The 26,088-nt window shown below is 39.8% G+C and overlaps 1 protein-coding gene across 1 annotated transcript in view; it reads left to right on the top strand.

Moving 5' to 3' along the window:
- The first annotated feature begins 11,782 nt into the window (after positions 1 to 11,782).
- The window catches only part of begain (brain-enriched guanylate kinase-associated), a 43,927-nt gene continuing 29,621 nt past the window's right edge, over positions 11,783 to 26,088 (top strand). Inside the window, exons 1-2 of the mRNA XM_019259174.2 lie at positions 11,783 to 11,887; positions 24,444 to 24,686. Of these exons, the coding sequence (XP_019114719.1) occupies positions 24,616 to 24,686 (71 nt within the window). The 5' untranslated portion in view covers positions 11,783 to 11,887; positions 24,444 to 24,615. The remainder of the gene's footprint in view (positions 11,888 to 24,443; positions 24,687 to 26,088) is intronic.

Genomic DNA, 26,088 nt, shown 5'->3' with positions numbered 1-26,088 from the left:
GTCACCAAAGAATGAATTCCCCAAAACAGTTTAATATGATTATAGGATGTCAAAAACCTGAGAACTATTGTGTATTTCACCACAGTAAACACTAAAGCTGTGTTCAAAATTGCATCCCTTGTGTACTACATACTGCGTACTAGATGAACAATTAAGTATGCCATTACCAGCAGACTGTTCACACTGAAGCATAATCAAGCGATACATTGTCTCTGCATCACATAACTGTATCGACTATATCCAGAGGTGTTACCAATTCAGACAGATGAATAAAAATGTTTTATCATAAAATGTGAATCGTTTCTGTTTCTGTATTATTTTCTAGTATTATTTTTATTAAAATTATTAAATATTTCAGTGTTAGACATTTTTCTACAGTACATAGGCTCCTGTGTTTTTCTCTAAACTGTACCTTAGAGCAACACAATTGGTATTTTTGTGATTTAGCATTTAAGAGTGTACTATCACTGTTGTGAATATGCGTAGACAGGTGTGCATGTGTATTTGTTATGATTATATTACTTTTATTTAAGACTAGCAAGTCAGCAACTTCGCTAACAGCCAAACCAGCTAAATATTACTTACTCGTCAGAGTAACAGCAGAAAGTCAAACTGGGCGTCTGTCTTTTATTAAGCGAAGCTCTGGCCAACAAGTAAAAGTCAGTCCCACATTTAATCTTGTCTGGAGGCTTGATCACGCTCTCCTTTTCTCTCTGTCAACATTTCCTTCAGTCCTTTCACCTCATTATGCCCTTAAAAGCTGCTGAGCCCGGTTACATTGCATGCTTGCCCAGCTCCGGGTCTGGCACGACAAAGGCTCTGCTCCCCATCAGTATTCGCTCATTGTCCAAAAAACACCTGTGGGTGGTAGAAACACCAAAACTCAACCAATCTCACATTTCAGGCAGCCTGGCTAACAAACTGAGCTAAAATGTACTATAGTAGATAACAGATAACAGAAGATATAGCTATTATTTTTATAACTTAAAAAAAAAAGTTACACAATGTTGCTCTAATATCCTTTGTCATATCATATTTTATTGGTTGTCTGACAGCTCTGTGTTTGTATTTGGTTTGAGGTGCTTCTGTATAACCTCAGAGTTTGGAATATTTTTATCCAATGATTTGCAATGTCGGGCAGCTCCAAAACATGTGCTAATGAAGCCGATGCCTGTCTGCATCGATCACAGGATGGATTTACTGTAAGAAACTTCTTGGAGAGGTTCAGTTTTGATAGGTGTAGTCTGTGTAATATTTTGAACTGCAACAACCCGTGGCCGGTGCATACAGAAGAGGAATCAATGTGCTTGGGCCTTCCTCCACTGATCTACCATGATTTCCACTCTGTCCTACAGATGGCTTAATCTGGCCATACATATGTGTTAGTTAGTTAGTTTAGTTAAAGTGTTGACAAGATGTATGCATTGTAAAACAAGGTGGCTGATGGAGGATGTTCTTTTTTATTCAACCATGCCTCTTACCATTTCTTCTTCTTCTTCTTTCCAAGAGGTTTCCAGTGTATCACATATCAGCACAGTCGGTAGGATTCATCCTCTCAGGAGCATGAATGCCTGCACCAAATTCCACAGGAAATCCATCCAATAGTTCAGTAGATCAGTGAACAAAAGTGGTGGATCAAGAGACAAACTATCTCAAGCATGGTTAATAATGCATTTGCACATTTTCTTGAATAACTAACATTGTTAAAAAAATAAAAAAAATAAATCAGTGTCAGGATCGCTTGGTGTATACCTTCACCTATTCTCTTAACTTTTCATTTGTGTTGCTGCCTCAGCTACATCCTGCTGCAGGAGTTTCTGTAAGGTGTGAATTAGGGACAAGATGGATGGCAGAGAAGCTGCTCTGCATATTGGTGATGGACGACTACCTCTTGGCTTATAAGCAAAGTGTAATTAAACCTGCTACGAGTAGAATTTAAAATTTGATTACTTAGAGACAAGTAGAGCCCCTCAGAGGTAATTTTTAACAACCTCACACTCACAGTAACAGATGTGGACATGTATCTACTTAGCAACGTAACTTTATATCACTCCATTGTCCAGTAGTGAAAACAACTTACACACTCCAACGAGTATCAGACAACTCGGTCTGAAACACACAATTACAGTAAGAGCTTTTAATAAGCTGCAGCAACTAACGTTTTGACATAAAGTATGTGTACACCAGAGAGATTGAAGAATTACAAACAGTCAGATCCACTCAAAATGGCCTTTCTGACTCTGTCTGAGTACATTGATACCACATGTAGGTTTTAGCAGTGGGACATCAATAGCATCCTAATCAGGACTCCAGTCGTGCGTAACCACAGAGCAACTAATTGCATTGTTGGACCAAAGGTTAAACCTTATCTCAATTAATAGATCCTTACTAAAAAAAACAACAACATTTAAATCGAATCTATTAAATACACCCTAAAGATCGGAAAAATGAGCATTTTCTCTCATTTGATTGACATTCTTCAAATGTATTAGAGAAACCTTGGGTGTTGCACCCTTTTCCAGAATGCACTCTAAAGGTTTACTTTGGTCTTTTCTCCATCAATACTCTGTGTGCATCCTCCTTCAAAGGCTCCTTTATACATTTTATTAAAGAGGGTACAGCTGTTGGGAGTGGTGTTTTTTCAATGGTTCCGCCATCTGCCATGTAGAGTAGTTTCACACTGTTCATTCACAGTGAGACAGTCCTCTTCCTGTTTTGGTTGAGTACCCTCCTTTGTGTAGTAATCAGTCCTGCACAGTTTGCGGGAAATTGTACCCGGGGACACATGAAGTGACAGGTACACATGACATGGAAAGCAGATCAAAGAATAAGCTGTGTTCTTGCTGATGATTTTTCTCGTAGTACAGCGTCATTCTGAGCTATAAAAAATAATTTGAGAAAGACATGGTAAGGTAAGGATTTAAAATGTGTAGTGACACCTCTAGTGGCAAGGCTCAAGGAGTCCATCCTGTCAATCTGTGACTGCAGCACTCTGGACCAGAGCAAGACATTTCAAACACTACTTGCCAGATTGGCTTGAAATTTGATGCATTGGATTTAGTCCAGCAAACTCTTCTCTTTTGGACCGCCTCATTATACACTCACTTTATCTAATATTATATCTAGTAAAATCCAATACAGATGTTGTTTCATAACATCTACTTTTATGATGATTTTATGAATGTCAGTGTCTTTTGACACTGTTCTAAAGTTTGGCATTGAGGTCATGTTGGACTGGACTGCATTATTTGGGAGAGTTGCCAAATTTTCATTCATGATGCTATAATCGGATGGTGCCAAAGAGTTTAAAACTCCTACAGATACTCTAGTAGCTTTGGTTGCATGTATTCTCAAAATCAGTTGCTATTTTGTGTCAACTTAACTAACACAACATCTGTGCTAACTGCAATTTATGGCAAAAAAATCTAATCCTTATAACAACAGAGTGTAATAAAGTGATAATAAAATGGACGTTCAGTTGAAATGCAAGTAGTTGAAGAAACTTCTGTTTCTATTATTCTAACAACTGTATTTATAACAATTCACTTCTGTAATACCTTCATGAGTTTTAAAGAATGGAAATCAGAGGAGTGAGAATGTAACAGTGTAATTAGCTGCAAGTTTCTCTGTGGTTATGCAAGACTGGAACACAACGTAGGGTGCTATTGATGTCCCACTGCTGAAGTCTACATGTGGTCACGCTCTGCACATACAGAGTCAGAAAAGCCACAGATTAAGAGGATCTGTCCATTCTGTTCTGTTCTGTTGTTTTCTTCTGTTATGTCTCTTTTCCTCTCTTCTTCTGTACTTAAATCCTCATGTTAGTTTATAATTGATCTACAAGAAAAATATAGATTCTAGACATGAACTGTTTGGTTGTTATGCAATACTCTCACACTGCGTAGCAATGCAAGCCTTTAGGGAGTGATATGTTCATGAAAAAAAACTTGAAGTACTTTGAAGTACTACCAACCTGTATTATCCTTTCAGCCAGAGAGCTGATACCTCTGATAGGAGTTGCATATTTAAAGGCCAGGTGTCTGGACAAGGCAACATCTGCTGGGGAGGCTTCTTTTCATCTAAGCAGGAGGCACCAGATGCTGCCTCTGCACCACATCACCTCCATAGAGATGTTCTGTCTTAAGATGAAATAGATTGTAAGAGTGACAAATTAATGATATTAAGTGTGCCCGGGGGTACAAGTTAAAGTTAATGAACAGAGAGAAAGTTCATCCTCAGCACCACAGAATAGCAACCACAACAACAAACCACTAAAAATACCACGTGTGACAAATTGATCTGTGGTCACTTTGCAGCCCACAAATCAGATTTGGTTGCAGAGCTGTGGTAGCTGTGGTCAATATCTCTGACCTGGATATCCAGTTGCTTTCCAACACCATCCTTGTCAATACACAAATTCATTACTGATGATGCCCACAGACAAAGTACTGATCATGCAGCTGCTGATCTATTATGCTATGTTAAGAGACAAAAATAGAATTGACATTGTCAGTGTATGAATGGTAATGAAAGTAGGTTGGTTGACATCCAAATGACTATCAGACTCAAACCCCTTTGGGATCTCATTGTGTACTGAGCTGGAGCAGTGAAAGTGTGTCACACTGCAACAGCTTGGGTGCACTGTTGGTGGCCTGGGCAACTAGGGCAGACAATTGAAATTGGGCAAAGCCAGAGGACAGAAAGCCATTGGAAATCTGTTCTACTGAGCCTGACATGGTTCACTTGTGTGTGTCCATTTCAGACGATGGTCTCAGGCTCGAGTCTGTACAGAAAGGATCACCAAAGACTGTGCGAACTAGGAGAAAGAAGGTGATAGATATGGCTACTCTTCGGCGCAAACCAAGATCCAGAACAGGCTCAGCTCGGCAAGATCGTGGCTCCTGCTCTTCCACTGTGTCTTGCCCTGTCTTCTCTGGACCATATAGTGACCAGGAAGAAGATCCACCAATGCGTGGCCAATCCTCTCCCTTACTCAAGGGCTCTCTTTCCAGCCTACACAACTCCCCAAGTCCAAGCCCCAAAGGTTCCCTTTCGAGCCTCCAGGGGTCTGGTTCCTGCCTCCAAGGATCATTGCCAAGCCTCCAAGTATCTTTGCCCAAGTTTCACCGCTCTTTATCCAGCCTGAAGGGATCAATCTCTCGGTTGAGGCGGAGGTCGCTGGGCAACCTGGACAACTCAAGCCCCAGTCCCAGCGAGAGGAGTGCTAGTCCCAGCATACAGAGTGGCAATGACAGCTCCAGTGATGATGATGCCAGTTGGGACACTAATAGCTGGAGCTCAGGGGCCACTTGCCTGCTACGGACTCCTGTTAAGCAAGAGAGCAATGAGGCATCAGAGGAATCAGGTGAAAAGTCTTGCACCACTGACCAGGCGTCTGCTACTGCCAATGCTGAGCCTGAAATAATTTACCAAAACCTTCTCTTCTCACGCCCTGCAGCTAAAACTGAAAGTAAAGGAGGTTGTGCTCCAGAGAGGACTACCACAGCACCAAAGAAAGACACAGGAACCCAAAGTGTGTCCTCGACCAGCCAGAGCAAGAATGCTGCTACAGTCTCATTCCATCAGCGGGACGAGAAGACCGAGAACAGACGGAAGTTCTCGCAGTTTCTGAATGAGGTGACCTTCAGGGTGTTGAAATCTAAGGGTAGTCCTACTCAACAACTGTCTTCCCTTCGACACCGCCTTCCTTCTCCTCCACCACCGCCACCATTAACCCCATCTCATTCAACACTAACAACCACATTACATTCAACGCCAACAAACCAACCGCCGGCACCATCTACATCAGCATCGAACTTGTGGTACAGCCCAACCAGCGCAAACCTTCAGACAATCAAGGAGTACGAGTCAAAGGACATTACCACCTCCATTCACCAGTGGAGCAAGACATTACCCATTTGTAAGATCTTGGAGCCCGGGGATGTGTTAAGGAAAGTAAAAGTGGAGAGTCACTCATACCCTGAACATGACCTGGAGCTATGTACAAAGATCCAAGCACAGCCGTCCACTGGGAGACTTTATTTAGAGACAGACATTGACAGAGTAAGGCAACTTGATGAACTGGCAGCTAATGGCACCCTGGGGAAAGAGAGAAATGAGAAAGGGTTGGAGAAGGGTATGGAGAGAGGGAAGAAAAGGGAAAACAGGAATCCATGGGAGAGAAATGGCGGTTTGGTAATGGAGAAAGGGAAGGAGAAGGAGAAGAAAAAAGAAAACCCTTGGGAGAAAGACAGAGGAACAGAGAAAGAGAAGGAAAAGAAAAAAGGGAGAGACATGCCTTGCTGGGAGAAAGACAAAAGGATGGAAAGAGGGAGGGAGAAGGAGAAGAAAGAGCTCAAAGTACATACAAGTTATGAGCCCCCTCTTCCTCAATCAACTTCAAGTGGACCGAGTAAACCCTGCCCTGTCTTCAGTTGGCCAGAGGGATTTCCCAGAATGTCCTATAGGACTGCCTCACTACCAAGACCTGTTAATATCACTGTGAGTAAAACTACAACAAAGAGTCTGTTCACACATATCCAGAGGATGTTTTACATTTTTAAAAGTTTGAGAGCAACATTTTTTTTTTTCCAAAAACAGCATCCCGATTGCACTGTATAGTCCAAAGAACATTTCTTTCTTGCGTATATAAGATTGTGGAAAGATAGCGGTTATGGCAGATAAACTACAGTATGGCTAATGATGGGCAGTCTCTTGCATGAAAATTGTAGACCAGACTTCCCTTTTCACTTTGCCTTGCTACATAAAAATACATACTTATTACATTGGCACCAAACATTGGCAGTGGATGCAAAACTTGAGGTGCAGAAGAAGAAAGTAGTTCCTGAATATTTGGTAGTGGTGGTGTTGGACTGGCATCACTGGTTTTTCTTCCTAATTTCTCTCAACACCTCTGTTGGCAACAGAAAGGTGTAAACTACCATCTACTCCCATCTCTGCTAATATACATTAAGGTACCAACTGATACTTTTAACCTGAGAGGAAGTTTTTGGCCAAGAAATGTGCACCAGGTTTGCGTAAACCAAAATAAAATTTTCATTTCTAGACTGTAGTCTTGTGGGAAGTCTTGAGCATACTGTTTAATTACTAGACTGTAAACATGAATACCTTAAATGCTACAAATAGTTATCTACAAGCTCTTACTGTGAGAAGTATTTGCGTGATTCAGTACGGAAGCCCTTAGCAGTCATGCATTCATACATTTTATTTGCTGTTTTCTCATGATAATGACTTAACTTTATTTGTTTTTACGAAATCCTGAGTGATTTGTGTTGTGCTTATCTTGCTTGAAAAATTTTTTTTTGTTATCCCGAGATAACGGGATAATTTCCTCAAGATCTTGAGATAACAAGACTTTGTTATCCTGATGCTAACCTTTCCATAATTAATACGAGATCTCGAGGAATCAAACAGTCTACTGTATTAAATCATTGCAGGAAACATCATTCAGTGTAGCAATGTCAGGCGAGTAGGAGTATATCGATCAGCGTGTCACATCCATCAGTCAGCATCAAGTCAGCACAGCATGATGTCACGTGTGATGGAAATGTCAGGCTTATTATATTTCATTCATTATCTTGAGATCTCTCATCTCTTTATCTCAAGATCTGGAGAAAATTATCCTGTTTTGAGACAATAACATGAATAACTTGAGATCTCGAGAAAACAAATGAAATTAACTCATTATCATGAGAAAACTGAGGAATTAAAATGTATGAATGCACAGCCATTTAGGGTTTCCGTAATTCAGTGATAACCAGAATTAACATCTTTACACACATGATAAAAAATGACGACCGCTAATATAGATGCATGGATTCTATTACGTCATCCATACTTACTTTATTATGTGTTACTGTAGGCATAATTGCTGTGATCATTTGGAGCAATTATATCAGCGAGTAGCATGCACTGTGTTGCTATATGTCCTGGTTCCTCATCATGCAGTAAGAGTTGACGTAGATTGCTGGAAATGAGGAGCCAAATGAAAAAGATTACACAAGCCTCTGATGATTTCACTCAATCTTTATTCAAGGCTTTGATATAGTGTATTGCATCACATTCTTCCTCGTTAGCTGAATATTACTCTTCTTATTAGACGTGAATCATTTATGTTTGGTGTTTTCCTTAATCACCCACTTGCCGCACAAAACAAAATCTGCAAATATGATTATTCATTAACGTGATGTGAATGAGAAATCTGTATCATTTTCGTGCCTTACATGCCCAGGAATGTAGTGATATGTGAAGAGCATATCCTCACGGGTTCTTTTCAAACACAGATCTGAAATCAAAGCATGACCTGCGCAGTTTGAATGAATCTTTTCTCACTGTGTTTTCATAGAGAGTACATTCTCAAAGGAGTGCTACGGTAAAGGTCTATATTACTTCTCATTTAAATGCATTAGCATCTTTCTGCCCTCCAAGCATCCAACAGAGAGATAGCAAAGAGAAAGTATTGGTCCCTTTGGCATACTATATTAAAAATACATTCAACCTTATTTACTAGTTGGGTTTCAACCAAATTTCACTATCCTGCTCGGCTGTCTGTGTGAAGGTAGCTAATACATTAATAATTTAAACACTTTCCTCCATCTTTTTTTTTTTGTGTGTGCTTTTGAGCCTCAGGCTCAGAAATGCCACTCAGTACTAGGATCTCTCACACCATGCTGCACTATTGTACAAATACTCTGCTGCTAAATGGGTGGACCTTGACCAATGTCCAACAGTGAGGAAGCAGGGAGATATTTGGGATGCAGCTTCCTGATTAGAATTTATTCACTGGATGGCAGCTCCCTAGCAACTGTTCAGCCGACGAGTGGGTGTATGCATTGAAAGGAGTACATTTGGTACCAAGAGAGAAAACTGCTGCATGGCAGCTTTTCTTGAGAGTGGGTCATTGGATGAACAAGGAGGTTAATTTCCAAGGAGGGAAAGAAGAAAACGTGTACCCTGAATTCAGTGTGTGTGCAAGCAAAGCTAAAAAAAAAATGTTTTCTCTGTAATATACTACAATAAAGTGGCAAATGTGCAATACGCTGATATATAAATATATATAGGCAGGCAAAGTGTAGCATTTAGCTAAAGAGCCAGATATTTCCCTCAGGTGTTAAAGCTCATCAGGAGTGATCAGACCACAGCTAAAGGGAGAGTGAACATCAGACTTTACATCCATTAGGTGGTCAGAAACACGACTCAAAATGAATGCTGCATGTTGCCTTGTATCCATTTTGCCATAGCTGTTTGTTTTAGCTGGCTTAGGCGTAAGATTGTAGTCCTCACTGATATAGGGACGCCTGCAGAAGAGGAGAAAACTATGTACAGTATGTACACCAGCTTTTGTTCTCTGTATTACATACAGTAGGACTACATATAGAGATTATTTCCTGTGAATCCCTTTCTTTGTGAGCATGCAGATTTTATCCAAGCTCAGCCAGTCACAATGAAAACTATCTGATAAAGAGGCAATAACAGACTGAATGGCTATTGCTAAAAATGCTGGTTATAAATATGAAAACATACATTTTTAAATGGGATCTGATATAATGACAAAATAGGTATTATAACTATAATGAATAACTTGATATCAAGATAGTTCAGTATTTTACTACACACCTCACTGATGGGTGTGGTCCGAGGTTATGCTCTGTTGCACCTGTAATCACAGCCAATACTAATGTCGCAGGGAAGTGACACACCTTGGAGTACACGTCTATATCACTACAGCAATGTGAGGAGTTTAATCACTGCAGATTTGTATTTTGGAGTTTTAATACCATGTTTTACTGCAGTATCCACAACAATTACTGATGTACACTAGCCATAGCAGCGTCTGATCTAGATAACAGAATGGATTCATAATTTAGCAACAGCAAGATAAAGGCTTTTCCATTTTGCACTGAATGAATGAACGCCCATAGTAGCTGCATCTGCAGATTATCATTCAGTGATGCCTTCCAGGAATGCCGATCTACTCCTCATCCGCCTCCCTCCCTCTAGGCTTGCCCTCCCCATACAGAGGGATGATGGGATGGAGGGATGGACAGAGGGGATTACTGAGCGTTGTCTCATTCAGTAGCTGTATGAGTCATCCTGCTGTATCACTCGCACTGGTTGTAACACCCACACAACACCACGAAAGCACTGCATACACGTGCTCGCAAACACACACCGCAATCACACAACCAGTATGTTGAGGATGTGTACCTGCGACATTCATTAAACCTCACTGGATCCTCGACTATAAATCCCGAGGCTGGCTCAAACTGCATTCAACTTGGCACACCTGAAAACACACTAAGCTCCTGCAGCACTCACAACAACTCACAGAAACAATATCATGAAAATACATTAGAGAGCGTTTTTTCACTATAGTGTCATAGTAGTCAATTTGTTTTCTCTTCTTTTGGACCCATGTATGCTTCACCAAGTCAACTCTGGTCCTGGGAATGCATTGAGTAATTGGTTCTGCACCAAAGAATTAAGCCAGAGTGAAAATGTAAACGTTAAATGCTCCCGTGAAATCCATGCCATGTATTATTCATGTGCAACAAACAAATGTATGCAAACAAGGAGCCTGTTCCCACAGCCATCCCTATTCATTCAAGTTTTCACATATAAAGACGTGATGGAGCATAACTGGGGTGGACTGGGATGTCACCTCCATCTTCAAGCCTATTCTACTTTAAATGTATTATCTTAAAGTAATCATTTTTGGGATTCATGCATGCTAATTTTATTTTCTTTCAATTTGGTTGAAAATTGATGATGAAACCTCTCCAGTTCAGATAAATCTGGATAAATCTTCAGCCTGGCTTGGGGTATAGACTAGAAACAGGACGCAACAGCTAGCTTGCACACAAAACCCTGTTAAAAATACTAATTTCAAGAAAATTATAAAGTCTATTCATTGATGTTCGTAGACAGATTTTCTTGTTTCCAGGGTTTATGCTATGTGAAGCTGGCGTAGTTATGAGGCTATGTTTGCAGCGTCGTATATAACATAAAAACATGGGAGTGGTGACATGAAAGCCAATAAGTGTGTTTCTCAAAATGATGAGCCATTCTATTAAATTGAGTTTCATACATATAATTATTGAGCTTTTTTTTTACATTCTTACTATCCCCCCCCTGGAATCCATTTTCTATAATTCATCTTTTCTCTTTCTCTTTTCAACAACTACAGTATGTAAGTCTGCCTCTCACCCTTGGGCACTTTCTCTCCATTTCTGCAGCACACAGCATTTTTCTTTTGAACTGTTAATCTGTCATTTCTTGCTCTGTCTCTCTCCCTCCGCCTTCTTTCACTTAATTCTCTCAATAGTGATATAGTATGTGTGCCCAGAGTGAGAAAGAATGGATATATTTGTTTGCCGAGACAGACACTCTGAGAGCTCGTTAAATGCCAGATAAGAGGCACTCCACAGCATGCAGTGGCAGCGGCGCCAGATAAATCTGCTTGATAAATAAATCTAATCATTTTACCCTCTCTTCTTCTCTTCCTACCAGGAATCTGATGGAGAGAAGCAGCATGACACGAGGTTAGCCACTTTCACTTTTACACCCTCTCCTCCCGGTAGTGACACCACCACACCTCTCTCTCTCTCCTCCTCCTTCTTCTCTCCATTGCTCCCATAACCCCTCCTCTTCCCATACACCTCCTGCTTCATTCAATTCTCAGCTCCCTCTCTCCCTTCTCAGCTCCCCCCCCCCCCCCCTCACTCTCTCTCTCTCTGTGCCTACCAGCCTGTCTCCAGTCAGAATTAGAGGAGGCTTTTTTCTAAATGCATGCTGCTCTGAGGGGATGCACAGGCACATGAATATTGTGATCTTATCTGCTGAAAATGAGGCGAAAAGCATATAAACGGTAAGGCAAGAAAAAGGAGAAGTGCATGCTTGGTTTTATTAGCTCCTCTGAGATAAGTGTGTGTAGTTGCTTTGCCACACTTGCCAAAATAATGATTGTTGCGAGTGCTCTTCTGTAGCTGTTGTGCCGTTCTGTCCATGTGTTGCATAGTCTTTGTGAGTGATTTCACAAAAGGGCTGGGTAGACAGCTGTGCGTTCAACAGTACAGCATGTTTGGAGAATATGAATACATGTTGTGCGGCGTGTACGAGTAAACTGACTGACTGAAATCTCTGCAGCAAACCAAGTCAGGCTACTGAAGACTGTTTGGTTTAGTTGAAGTAAATCTGCACTGTTGGTGGGGGCTTTGCTCATTCGATTCAGCTGTCATTTGGATTTTATTGGCATGAGAATAATGAGACACCAAATGTTTGCACAGCCCTCAATTAACTCTCATATTCATTCACCGGGGCAAGATGATACCACAGAGAGGCAATTATGGCCGAACAAGCGCATCATGAGAGACAAAGTTGTTCTCATTAAACCAAACTCCTCACCTTGTATAGATTAAGGGAAAGAGAGTGAGAGAGCAAGAAGGGTAAATCCATATTTTACTTGATGAGCTGAGAAAAGAAAGAAGCCACGTGGTTACTTAATATTTTAGTTGAGTAAATCTTCCATATGTTGCCTTCAGGTGGCTTCATAATCGGTACGTCAGCATTCTATGATTATAACATCTAGAAGTTAATTGCTTTCACCTCCAGTCCTAACCTCCAGCAAGTGAGGAAACATTGATTTTTTGGAGATGATCCCTGCTTCCTGTTACATAATTAAAGCAAACAGCACCTCGGATAAGGTGCTGTCCAGAGGGAAACTTTACGTCTTTGAAGTGAGCGTTAGACTTCCCGCACAATGAAAAGAGCTTTAATTAATCTGGTGAAGGGAAACAAAAGGAAAGTGAACAATGAGTGTTAACTCGTCTGGCACCGCAGTGTTGTTTTTACATTATGACAGCATGTAATTAATGTATCATTACTTCAAAGATGGCAGCACAATTAAATCCAGCTCCTCAGGCTTTACTACAGCACTGTACGTGGCATGAAAGGTAATGTTAGTTTACAAATATTACATTCATTCATTGTCCAAAAATAAATCATAACAAGTCAATTTGGAACGCAACAGTGACAGGTTTTCTGATGATACAAACAAAACTCTACAGTAATATTTGGTTATTCTAACAGCCAGGCATCTATATGGATCCAAAAATTGGAATAAATAAGTCTTGAAGACCGTCCAAACAAATCATCAGCTCCACCAAACCCCAGCAGCATGCCATGCACTGCTCCCCCTCGGTTTTATGAAATGATTCTTGTCATAGATAATAAGCCTGAGCGTATCACCAAAGGCTGTTTTGTTCTTTACTTGTAAGCTGAATTAGATCGATGCCAACTAAATTGCGATCATCATGCACTGACAAAACATTACAAGCTCAGCCTCCACATGCACAAAGCACAATATGAAAAGCACATAAAGAGAATTTTAGCCTAATAGAAGCCAGTTTTTATGAGATTTTTTTTTTATTGTACCCTTTTAGCGTAGATAATTGGAAGCAGAATTTTTTTCCAGCAAATTTTCCGCTTCAAAGTTCTGCGTATGGTAAATTGCTGTAATCGCTGTTCTTCTTTTATTTTTAGAATATTAATGTCCTCTTCAATGAGGTGATTTGCTGATTCTGTTCACTCAGTTGGACATAGAAAATGGAGACTGCCCAAAAAAGTACGACACAAATGCGACTGTTAAACTGAAATTCGGAGTCACATTATGTTTTTAAAAATGAACAGAGCCCCTTACGGACAGATGAAAAGGTTAAGTCACTGTCCCAACTCAATGTGTCAAATATTTCAATGAGTTGAGTCCAAGGGACATGGAAGTTTCTTTGTTTACATACTGTAGGAGGGTGTCAAACTGCAGGCGGAGCTGCAGCAGCCAGCTTGATGACAACCGTGGAGAAAAAAAACTTCACTTGACTTAACGTGACTTTTAATTAGGTCACAGCAAATGTTCAGCTTACCGTTTTCTGCTGAATCTACCCATGATCCACTTAGCCCACCATCACCAGCCCCAGGAAGATATCACCAGCCCACTGGGCTTCACTCAGACTTTGAGGAATATACCTTAAGAGGCTTTGTTTCTTCATCTCCTCTGTCTTACCCTAAGCTAGTCACGTACCATCTGAAAGCAGATGCTATACGAAGTCTCCCTTCAGGATAGCCTGGAGCATTTTGCCACCCCCACCCCTCTGTGCTTTCATTAGAAAGATCATTATTTCCAAGACGATGAGATCAGAGATTTATGCAGGAGCCATTTGTGAGGGTGGACTACTGTAACATCTGGAAGTGGCTGATGAGGAATCTGCCTTGGAGCGTACTCTGAGTGGTCACATGTATCCATATTCTCTTAGACTCCTGTGAATCACATGTCTAAGTCTTAAGACTCCTTCTCGGTCTTTGACTTCCCACCTCACCACCCTCGATGCTCCCTGGACTATAGGAGATACGCCTGTCTGCCACACAGCATTTACACGGCTCCGTCAAAGCCAACAGGACAGGGTGAGATGAGCAACATAAGCCTCTGGAGCACCCATACAGTACATATTAAGTGTATTCTAAACAAAAAGTCTATGTACTATATGTCAGAAGTGTAGGATGCATGGCATTTTTATGTCACATATAGAATGCAGTGGATAGAGCACTTTAGCACAGTGTTTTCACTTGATCTCACTGTCTCCACACAGCCTATTTTAGCTCTAACAAATGATCTGTTCTTTGTTTTTGCAGCTCATTAATGCATTAGCTTCAGTCCTGATCTCTCTTGTTCAGGGTCATGGTTCATAGACTGCTCCTATTATATCTACAATAATTTGTTGATTCAGCCACTGTTTTGTGTCGGGCTGCAAAAAAAAACAACAACAACAACAACAACAACATACTGTCTCACCAGACAAGAGGCTCTTTGTCAAATACGTACAAGCAAACACACACAGCGCTCTTACGAGCTACATGTTGAACAAACTGTGCACTTATTACGCCCATTACACCTCAATAAATACTTATTGCCCCCTGAAGGACCGTGCATGCTGTTGTATGTTCAGCCTACATGCACACAATCTCAATAATCCCAGGTTGCCTCCTGCTGCGTAAAGCATGGTGGATTTCCGGATGTCCAATCTGGGCTGTGATGATAAAGAGAAAAGGCTCGAAGGTGAAAAACCCAGAATTCTTTCTTCAAAGGCAAAATTTGGTTGTCATGGCCCTTTGTACAGTACCTCTTTGGGCTCTGCAGTGGTTAAATAATTATCCTACCTGGTGTGTCAATCAAATATATTACAACAAAGCATTTCATATTCAGTGGGAACATTGCTCCAAGAAAAGTGAGGTATGGAGAAGGGACGCTGGGATAGACAAACAATGTTAAGTTTGTCAGTATACCTTTTCCTCTCTGGTAGACATGGGGTGCCAAAATAATCCTTTGATTCGCTGAAATCTAATGTTTATAGCTAGCTGTGGGCATTGTGTTGGTTGCATATTGTGGCGTTTTCATCTATTGGGCATGTTTTTTTTAGCACCTGACAGATTCTGTCTCTATAGAGCATCTTTCAGTTACTTCTTTACTGTTCATTCTTACCGCTCTCATTGCCACGAGAGTTGTTTTTGGCATTTATCAGCTAAAGAGCCAGATATTTCTCTCATTAGTTGGTAACTAAAACAGAGCAAAAAATAGATAGTAAGTTTTGGACATTTGTCATGTTGCAAGAAACTATTTCAAATGAATGTTACTCTGTATCTGCTGTGTGTGTAAATAGGCAACTGTTTGCCACCAAGGTGACATCAATGTGCACCACTGCAGGCTTAAATGAATATATATTTTTATATAAATCCATCTATGGGGCAGCTACAAATAATATAACGTATTTTTATTGATCCCACATTAACATTTTAGCCTATCATGCTGGCATTGCAAGTACAGCTGAGGCTGATAGGAATGTCATTAGATTTGCAGGTAAATCAAAGTACTGGACAAATTAGGAGTGTGATCTGATGGTGGTGGATCACCAAAGTTATTACAGTTAATCCTAAAGGGGGGCATTAATGTGGGTACTAAACATAGTAATCTGTCTAATATTTGGATAAGATATTTCAGTTTGTGGAGGACCATTCGAATGATACTGCCATTGCTTGAGCTGAAAAATAGAATACTACTACAATACTATGAGAATTTACTTCATGCAAAATGAGGCACAGAAAACAAAAACAGATTGAATACAATAAACATAAATATGAACTATTAAATCATAAGGAGCAGTCGCTTTAGATAGATAGATCTATAACACTTCACTGTCTGCATAGTGTTGTATCTCAGCAGTCTGTGAGGCGACTACTTCTCGTCCCCCCGCCAGGCTGGGAGCACAGGTATGTCACGACTGTGTTGTCGTGGCAACCTGAATGAGGACTGAACTCATTCTCTTTCACAGCATTTTAACAATGGAGAAAGTGAGAAAATCTTAACTCAAGCTGTGGTGTTAAACACACAATCGTATAAAATGTGTGAATCATACTGTCAGTACACTATCTCTTAGTTTTCTGTCGCTGTGTCTGACTATTGTTGCTTGTCTTAAAGGTTATGATGGGGTGAAGAGCCGGGTGAACTGCTGGCCCACGGCACTGTGTAGCTTTGGAGCCATAATATTGTATATAATTATGTCAGGAAACAGACAGAAAGAGAGACAGAAGGGACATTTTGTCAATACATACAGGTACAGCAATATGCAACATCAATCTTTATCAAGTTTATTAATTTCACTATTGTTTTTAGTACAAGCAAGTTATTGCAAAAACAGCAGCCAAAATTTAAAGAGATCGCACAATTGTGGCCCACGGCTAAAAAATAAATTAAATTTTGGAGGGCTGAAGTTGTTTTTTCTTGATGAGAAGGAAAACATATTTCAGATTATTGGTGACTTGAACTTCATCTGACCTGATCAATCTGAAGTCTATTAAACTGTCCAAGCTGTTGCCTAGAAGGAATTCAGGCATTTCAACGCCGACCCTGAATCTTTGTCAGTTTTCAGCTTTGTCAATTTACCATGAAAAAAATACACACACTGTGAGGAGGAATCTTTTCAGAACATAATGTTAAACTTTTATGTTATTGATAAAGGTAAAGGTGAAATTCAGTGAAAGTATTTCAGCTCTACATACGCTGTCCATGCTCCAAATCCTCCTGTATATAATTCTCATTCTTCCTGTCGTCTTCAAACTCTTCAGAAGTGGGATTTTTAAAAAGCTTGTTGAATTGAAGCTTTTTCCCTGGGGCATGCTGTCTTTCTAGAAAACATTTCTGGCAGATTTTATTTTATACTTTAACATTAATTGTTGAGATTCTTTGACAGCAGCATTGAAAGAAGGTGGAGTTGGTTTTGTAGCCCAAGGCCAGTCTTATGCTGATGTTTGTTTAGAGTTATTGAAGGCCTAAAACTTAGATCAGAGCCCAACCCAGGCCCAACTGGTACTGCCATATCTGAGACCTGAACACAATCCAAAGCTATATTCTTTCTTCATTTCATTTATTACTACTGTTTCCACTGAACATTTTATATCTACTTGAAAAACATGCCATGCATTGACAAATACGATGGGCAAATTAAAATGGATAAAGAAAAAACTTGACTGAGGTCAAAACTTTACGCAATGAAATTGCATTTATTCGACTGATCTGAAACAAGAAACCTTGGTAGGATGCTATAAATCAGAAAATAAGGCCTGCATTTAATTATTTGTCTAAATCAGGTCAGTATGAAGATTAATCAAACTAAAAGGTAATTCTACACAAACTTTCAATCTCCACTGTTTCATGCTGGGTAGATAACTTTTGAGACTGCCCTTAGTCTTACAGTACGGAGGGATTCAATTGCACAGTCCAAAAAAGTGATCTGAAAGAGTCTAAAAGACCTTTTATAAGGACTCCTCTGATTAAGCGTTAAAATGGAGTTTTAAAAAAACTTTCATGAAACCTGCTTAAACATACTTTTGTCTGAATGCATTAACCTTTAAAGGAAACTCGATATCTACCAAAAAGTACTAAAAGTTGAAATAGCCGGATCACAAAAGTCACAAAATCACATGAGAATTTGTCATGCCAGGTCTTCAAACTGTGAACTTGTTTCGGACCCATCAGAGGAAACTCTTAGCAGCAGGTTTAACATACTGTAAGGTGTGAGGCAGCAAGAAGCAAATGTTTGTTCCAAAAACAACAATGGCAGCTGCTGAAGAAGTTAGCGAAAATGCTGCTACTAGTTATATTATTTCTTCACTGAAAGAAGAGCAAAGAACGCCGCTGAAAGCTTTTCTCAATGGAAAAGATGTTTCCAATCTTCTGCTGACTGGCTAACGACAGCATATGTTTGTCGAAGCCTGTAATAAATTGCCTGTGACGATCGAAACACCTGCCAAGTATTTTGTGAAAGTTTCTGCGGATTTCAAAAACGGTTTCCGAGGACGACTTCCCTGATGGTTCTGTGTAAAAAAAACATCTGGCGCATCAGGTTAATGAAAAATTGGAAAGGATAGAAAAACACTAGATCTTAGCTTTCCTGTAATGTAACTGCAGGCACTTGTGTTAGACTGTTTTGGGAAAACGGCAGTGTCCTTCAAACTTTAGCTTGTAACACAAGCTTTAAATGTGATAATGTCACTTTTGAGCGATGTTCTCAGTGTAAAGTTGACAGCTCAATCCGCTGTTTAGTCTCTGTCGTGATGGACCAGTCAGATCCAGAATCTTAAGTTGTGCTGAGACACACCTTACAAATATCTATCCAGATATCCAGGTATGTATCTGTTTCATGTATGAAGAAGTGTTTGTACCAAAAAGGTCACATGTGGTACACCAGTAAATGTTCATGGGAATAGTATCTAGTATTTGGATATTTCTGTTTGTACATGTACATCAGTCCAGCACTTAGTATTTATTGGATTTGGATGTGTGTTCTTCTCTAAACTTTTTCCAGATGGTGATGCAGTCAATGCAAAGCTATACTGCTCTATGCAGCACAGCAAAGGGGGTTTAAATTGGACTATGAGGAGCTGCCAGTACCACACTGTAGTATGGTTTGGCAGGAGTAAGTTACAGATGGAGGTGCAATTTACTTCTAATTTAAAGTGCAGTACAACTCCTAAAGCTTGTCTATCGTTGAGCTCAGTCTACTGCCATGTGAAGCTTGTCCTCTGGGGCACTGATGTCATTCAGGTTAAAGACACTGACTCTCTTACTGTCAGCTAAAGGCATGAACAATCATTGTTTAAAGATGCACTTGATGCAAGACAAAATGTATTCAGCTAGGCTAATTTGAGGCTTCTGCTTTCTTAATTAGTCAAATTAAGTGGGCGTCTGCCAAAGTTAGAGCCTTCCTAGTACAAGATTCACTCTTAAAACCTGTTGTTGACTTGAAAAGGAGAAGAATAACCTATCCTCCAGCCCTTAACTGCACACACCGCAGCATAATGTGGAAAAAGATCCCCTGTAGTGTCTCCTGCTGTGGCCCTCTGAGGTGATCTTATCTGATCAGGAGTAGTGTGAAATATGCTTACAAATTGTCAAAATTGATTGAACGCTTGCTGTTTCCTCTGGAGCCTGTTACACGAACAAACATACACACTTCTACACACACACACACACACATACACAAAACAAAAAAAACAACATTTATTGCCATGACTGACGTGCCTTTTAAAAAGGCCAAGGATACATGAAGGAGCTGGAGGGAGTTTGATGAGTCATAGCACAGCAGGGGAAACTATTCATTATCGGTTAATTTATCCCCAGGAGCTTTTTTTTTTGGAAAACAGCATTATGGTTACAAAAGCCTGATAAGAAATTCAAACATATTTACTGTTTGGCCCTGAACTGTGTTTGACATCATCTGCAAAAACATAGTGGGCTCTGGTACTTCTGTCTGTTACTGTACATCAAGTCCTGTATTTATACTCTCATCACGGCCACAGTTAATCAATGCAAATGCCATCAGTGACATTTTTAGATTATTTGATTTAACCTTTTTGGTGGCTCAAATAAAACTGACACTTCGGGCATTTATTATAAGAAGTTTAAACTCTTTCTTTATAAGTTTCATTAGTTTCAAGGCCAGCAAGTGCTTCCCCCGTACCCACTTAAGGTTGAGTCTCTTTTGATATGTAGATAGAAAATTAAAGCAGAGATAAATAGTGCAGGCATCGCTCCTCAGTTGCAGTTCTTGTCTCCAGGCAGCAAACTGTGTTGACTAGTCATCATCATTGCTCTGGTGATTTAATCCACAGTACTGTTTTCTGGCCGCTGGTAGTGGAACATACACAAGAGACTGTTGTATTTCTGGAGTCTTCTGCCATCAGAAGAAATACACAACACATGGCTCTCAAGTAAGGTAGATCATACCAAGGGGGGGAAAAAAAACTTTATAATGTTGTTAATTATCTCAATTTCTGCTCATGTGTAGTCTCTTTTGGCTTTTGGGCTCTTCTTATCCTTTTCTGATATGAAGCAGTAGATATGAATTAGAAGGAATAATTCTGGCTCCGGTCTTGTTTTTGTTGTTTTGGCCATCACCATGTTAATTGCTAAGCTCTGTGAATGCAGCACTAAAAATAGTCAAACGGTGCCAGAACAATGGACAAACTTGAGAACACAAAGGCAAATAGAAAACATATGACCAATCACAGTTCATTAGACAGATGACCTGTAAAATATGTGATTATATGAGAGTGGTATAGGTCATCGCATCAACAAATAAATATATTTCCCAAAATGCTGAACTATTTCTTTAAACTCTACTAAACCTTAACTATAATGCTGAAGTTAGGTAATTGACATATTGATTATTGTTTTAGTTTTAGGAGCCATTAACAAAAAAATCTTTTTTGTCTGGAGAACTTGTTAAAAGTGCTTAACGGTCCAGTGTGTAGGATTTAGTGGCACCTAGTGGCGAAGTTGCACATTGCAACCAAGTAAATAAATACTCACGCATCGCCCTCTCCTTCCAGGCATGTAAGAAAAACTCTGGCTGCCAAATTCACATTGAAAACAAAGAGGCATATCTATGTCAAGGTTTAGTTTGTCTGTTCTAGGCCACCGTACAAAAGTGGCAGAGGACCCGCTCTCACAAGCTCATTTCAAGACAACGAAAACACAATGATTCTTATTATTTTCCATTTCTGAAAAAAACAACAACTCTTAAATCTTACACACTGGACCTTTACGAAAATTTTGCTAAACTGTTGGTTTGTTTACTGATCGTTTGACCTGACCAGCACTGTCACCATTCTCCCAGATCTCAGCAATTACAGCATCATCATAAGCAACAGAAATAATGGCCGAAACGACAAAGATAACGCCTGCAGAGATTTCCTATAAGCTCGAACATGACTGTTTGCTGTTTACAAGGTGCTTTTTCTACGAGCTGCTTACTTAAATAGCAGACTTTAGGAGGGATGGCACTGAGGCCATTAAAGTTTAATATCCTCATTTGGTCACTGTGAATAGTATATTTGGCAGGCAGTAGCTCTACCTTGCTCACCTCCTGTGGCTTATTACTAGTAAATCAACCTGCGGGCACCATAAGGGCTTCCCATTGAAGATCCAAGATGGATGCTGGCTTGTTGTGACCTTTAGTAGATTTTGAATTAAGGTTTTTTTTCTCTCTCTCTCTGTCTAATTTAAACTGGTGTCACTATTGGAGCCATTTTCATGAAGGCAGAGTAGGAGGTGGAAACAGTGTGCTTGAAGTAGGTTATACTCTGCAGCATTACAACACCCATTTGCTGTACTCCCTGTACTGTGCATTGTCTGATCATCATGACAAGTTGTAGCACAGGTAAACAGGGTTTACTCGTCTTACCTTCCCCATTATAGACTCCTCTTAATAGGAAACACTGTAGAGAGAAGTGTGCTTGATTTACATATAATTTGCTGTCTTGAGTTTCCCTGGCAGTGTGGTAACAGCAGTAAGCCTATCACAAGGTTCTCTGAGGACTTAGATTTGTTCCTTCGTGTGGATAGTGTTTACCTTGCCAGACAACACCTGAGGTACCAATATCTGCAGGGGGAGGTGTTATGATACATTGTGAGGATACAGTACTTTATATGCACTGCAGGGAAGCGTCTGTTTTATGTTATATACAACCACACTTCCTTACCAATTCAGCAACTATTTCTGTCTTTTTTTTTTCCTCCTCCCTCTCCCTCTCTTTCCCTCTGTGACTTGCAGATAAGAAAATGGCTATAGCAACGGTGTTTCCAGAAACTGCCATTGTTTCCTGAGCCAGTGTTGAGGGGAGATTAAAAATAATAAGTAGTGGTGCCATTAGGAATGGCGGCAGGCGACAAAACATTCATCCCAGTTTGTTGTTGAACTGCTATCCTGCCACTCTGCTGCGACAGATAAAGGTTATGCCGCTGGCAACCCCTGTCTCTATTTATGCAATAATGCTTACTTAGCTCTTCGGGACAAGACATAGTGGGTTTTAAAGAGGAAATATGGACTTACTCACCATATTTACAGGGTGGCCATTTTCCTCTGACGTCACGCTCTAATTTTATCCTCATTCATAGTATCGTGTTAGAGTTCTGAAATATCAGCGCACCTTTTTATTTAAAGCCTGCAGTGAAACAATGTAATCAAGCTCGCAATGTGACAGAGAAAGAAATGTTTTGGGTAATTCAGCAATGATTTGTGACGTTATGCTCAGTGTAACATAAAGTTTGATCCAAGCACTTTAGTAGTGAAAGATTTACGCCTTCCCTATCATATCATTAACACTATCCAATGTGTTTTTGTTAGGGGTGTTCTCAAATGTATTGTTTTATCTTAAAATATGGCCTGATGCTCATTTGGATGTTCACATCCCCGTCCATAGTCTTTTAAGTTGTCGATCAATCGGGAAATGATCCAATGCATGCTCATAACGTCAACATGTTTTTCTAACCTCCAGGTTTTCTTCCTGGTTATGTGGTCCACACACAGACTTATAAATCGCTTATTTTAGGAAAGTTTTACAAATATAAAACCTCCATGAATAAAAAAAATCAGAGTCATAATTGAGCTTGTTTGAAGTTCGAGGTGTCCTGTCAACAGTTTTACAGACATCCTTTTTATAATGGTGGTCCATTGAAAAAATGCTTCTCTTTTTTGCCTTAGGGGAATTTTTCACTGCCCCAAACAAGTTTATTTACTCTAATGTGAAGTGAACCTGAGCAGAGGTTATGAGCGATCTGTTTGCCTGTAAATATTTGTCTCATCTTCTAAACATTCTGATACTAAAATTACATTTTTTCAGACTGACAAATCAGGAAAGCCAGCTCATGTAAGCTGATTGCATACTGAAACTTTGTGAGTATAAATATTTTGTCACCATCCAAATTTTTATTATTTCCAGTTGGTTAATTTCTAAACAAAAAACGTGATGGCTACATGATATAGTCCAAAAATACTGAGGTTAAAGCTAACCCAAGGTTAGTATCCTCATAGCTGATGATCCATGAGACATGGAAATAAAGAAGCTGCATTGTTCTTGTATGACAAAGATACTATTATTTTGTGTTCACATATTTGGACAAGCAAGTCAGTGAAGTCTGCAGCTTACGTGGGAGCAGATAAGCAGAGTCGATCAATTTTTACACTTTTGCACAGCCCAACTCTCGCAGGTTCAAAATCCAGAGACTGTGCTCAGGGGAGGGCTGTAGCAAATGATCTGTTGTTATTCTCTTAATAAATCTTCCACTTTCAGGAACAATTATTTGACATTTTATGATTTGCAACATCACGGTGAACGCTAATGGGCACTGATATAAATAAGACTCATCGAATGCAGCTGCATAAAGAAAGACGTACGACTAAAAGTTTTAAAAGGTTTATTCTGGCATTTTATGCTTGCTAGTGGCAGGTTATTAAGTTCTTATGGTGCAGGAGACCTGAGTTCAAGCCCCATCACCGCAGAGCGATGACGAAATGGAGGATGGAAATGGAAACACACGCGCATTCATCATAACACTGATTTATTGAGGGATAACCTCTGTGGTCAGCTGGTCAATAACTCACTATTCCATAGGGTCCTGCAGTTTGTTGTGGCTGAATTCAATTGGTCCCAACAAGAGAGAAAATTAAATGAAAAGTGAGATACGAGTGATATTATACACATTATAAATATAAATTTTTCTACCTTCAGTGTTGTAGATTGCTGTAATAGTGTAAGCAATGTTGTTTTTCTTTGAGAAATTCATTAATTGTCTTATATTTTAGATTATAGAATCATAGAAAATAGATTAAAAGCAAAGGGGAATTATTCAAAGTACTGCGTACTATTCAAGTTTGTTTACTGAACTTATCTAAATTGATCATCCAGATCTACTTCGTCATACCAAACTCATTTTCTAAAAGCACACAAACTCTGTGTTTTTCTCTGGCGTCAACAGAACTAAATGTGCTGCTAAATCTGTGGGACTTCAAAGCTGTTTTTCTCTGCTCTCTTGCCAGGGTCATCACAGATAGCCAACTCCTATCTGCCTCCCCAGGCAAGACTTAGAGCTTTGACTGTTGGTTTGTGGTTAGAGTTCAAACTTGGCTTCAACATTCAGCCAACCGGCAGCAGAAGCAGCAGAAGTGGCAACAACTATAAACACATGAGAGCCGAGGCAGAGAGAAAAATATGAAAAAGATATATATTGGCAAAACTGCCCTCAAAACACAGAGAAATGGTTGCAAACATCCAAAACGAAGGTAAGACGAGTTAGATTAAAGCATGTTTTAAACTCCAAACATCAGCCTCATTATTGGGGAATCCATTTCATTCATTTCGACTCATGGAAATGAATTCCCACTGTGAAGTCATGACCATTTAAAAAGCCATTAACACATAATCTGACATCTATTCATTCCCATTCATCTTCACATCTCTTGTCATATATCAGCTGACATCTATATCTAAATTAACGTTACACATCTGGACACAAAAAAGTGTAATACCCTGAAGCTAAAAAAAAAAAAAAAAAATCAATAGCTGTGAGCTCAGACTTAATTAAACTGGCATTACATAGTGATAAGAGCCCACAGCGATTTTCACATAGCGCTCTGGCTCATTGCCATGTGATTTTACAACATCACTCGCAGCAGTTCGACAGCAGAGAGTTTGTAAATGTTTTGTTTTGTTGTAGCGCCGGGCGAGCGGAAGTAGGCTGAATTATGCAAGTATCAGCATGTTGGATAAACTCTTCAGTGACTCATCCATCCACTTATCTGTCTATCTCTACATGGAAGAGTTCGACAATTTGGAAAATATTTGCTTTCTTTGCAACACTCCATTCATCTGCCTAGAGTATCTCTGCAGTATCTGGTGATAGCACAGTTGCCAGACATAGAGTGCATATCTTGGTTTTTGGTCATTGGGATTCTGCACTTAGTCACTGCTTCATCTCAACTCCCCCTACAACCACATATTTTTATTATATATCTGTATTTTCGAGGGGCTAGTTGGCATATTTCTTCCACTTTTGGATGAAGCCAGACTAGCACATTCCCTGCTGTCAGTCTTTCTGCTAAGCTGACATCATTCTGATCAAGCCGTGCACTTAAAGAAATAGTTTTTGTTCTCTTGTCCAGAACCATATGAGAAGATTGAAAACACGAGTACAGAGCCATGAGGCGATAAGATTAGCTTAACATCAACAAGTGGAAACAGCTCGCTTGCCTGGCTCTTACCGAAATTTTAAAAAAGCACATATCAACACTTCTAAAGCTCTCTAATTAACATGTTGTAGTTTGTTTGATCTGTACTCAAGACGTAATGGAAAAGCAGTTAGAGGCGGCGTCTCTTCTCCCCTCCCAGCTGTTACAGCTTGTAGCTTCCTCTAAAACCCACAAATGTTTGTCCATTCATGTTTCCGTTTGGTTTAAACAAGCAAGTTACAATATATGAGATTTAGAGGTGTGTGTAGGCACAGTTTTTCACTTTGGACAGAGAAATTTCACCCAGATTTTAGTCCTTTCGCGAAGTGTATCCACGTTTAACACACAGACACGAGAGTGGAATCCATCTCTTAGCAAGAAAGTGAATCCTAAATGTCAAACTGTGCCTTTTTACAAACAGATTATATGAGTGCTATCAATCCCTTCACGAAACTTG

This window comes from Larimichthys crocea, chromosome XXIV, assembly GCF_000972845.2.
Source record: "Larimichthys crocea isolate SSNF chromosome XXIV, L_crocea_2.0, whole genome shotgun sequence".
NCBI classification, from domain to species: Eukaryota; Metazoa; Chordata; class Actinopteri; family Sciaenidae; genus Larimichthys; species Larimichthys crocea.
This window is presented reverse-complemented; position numbering and strand designations above follow the sequence as displayed.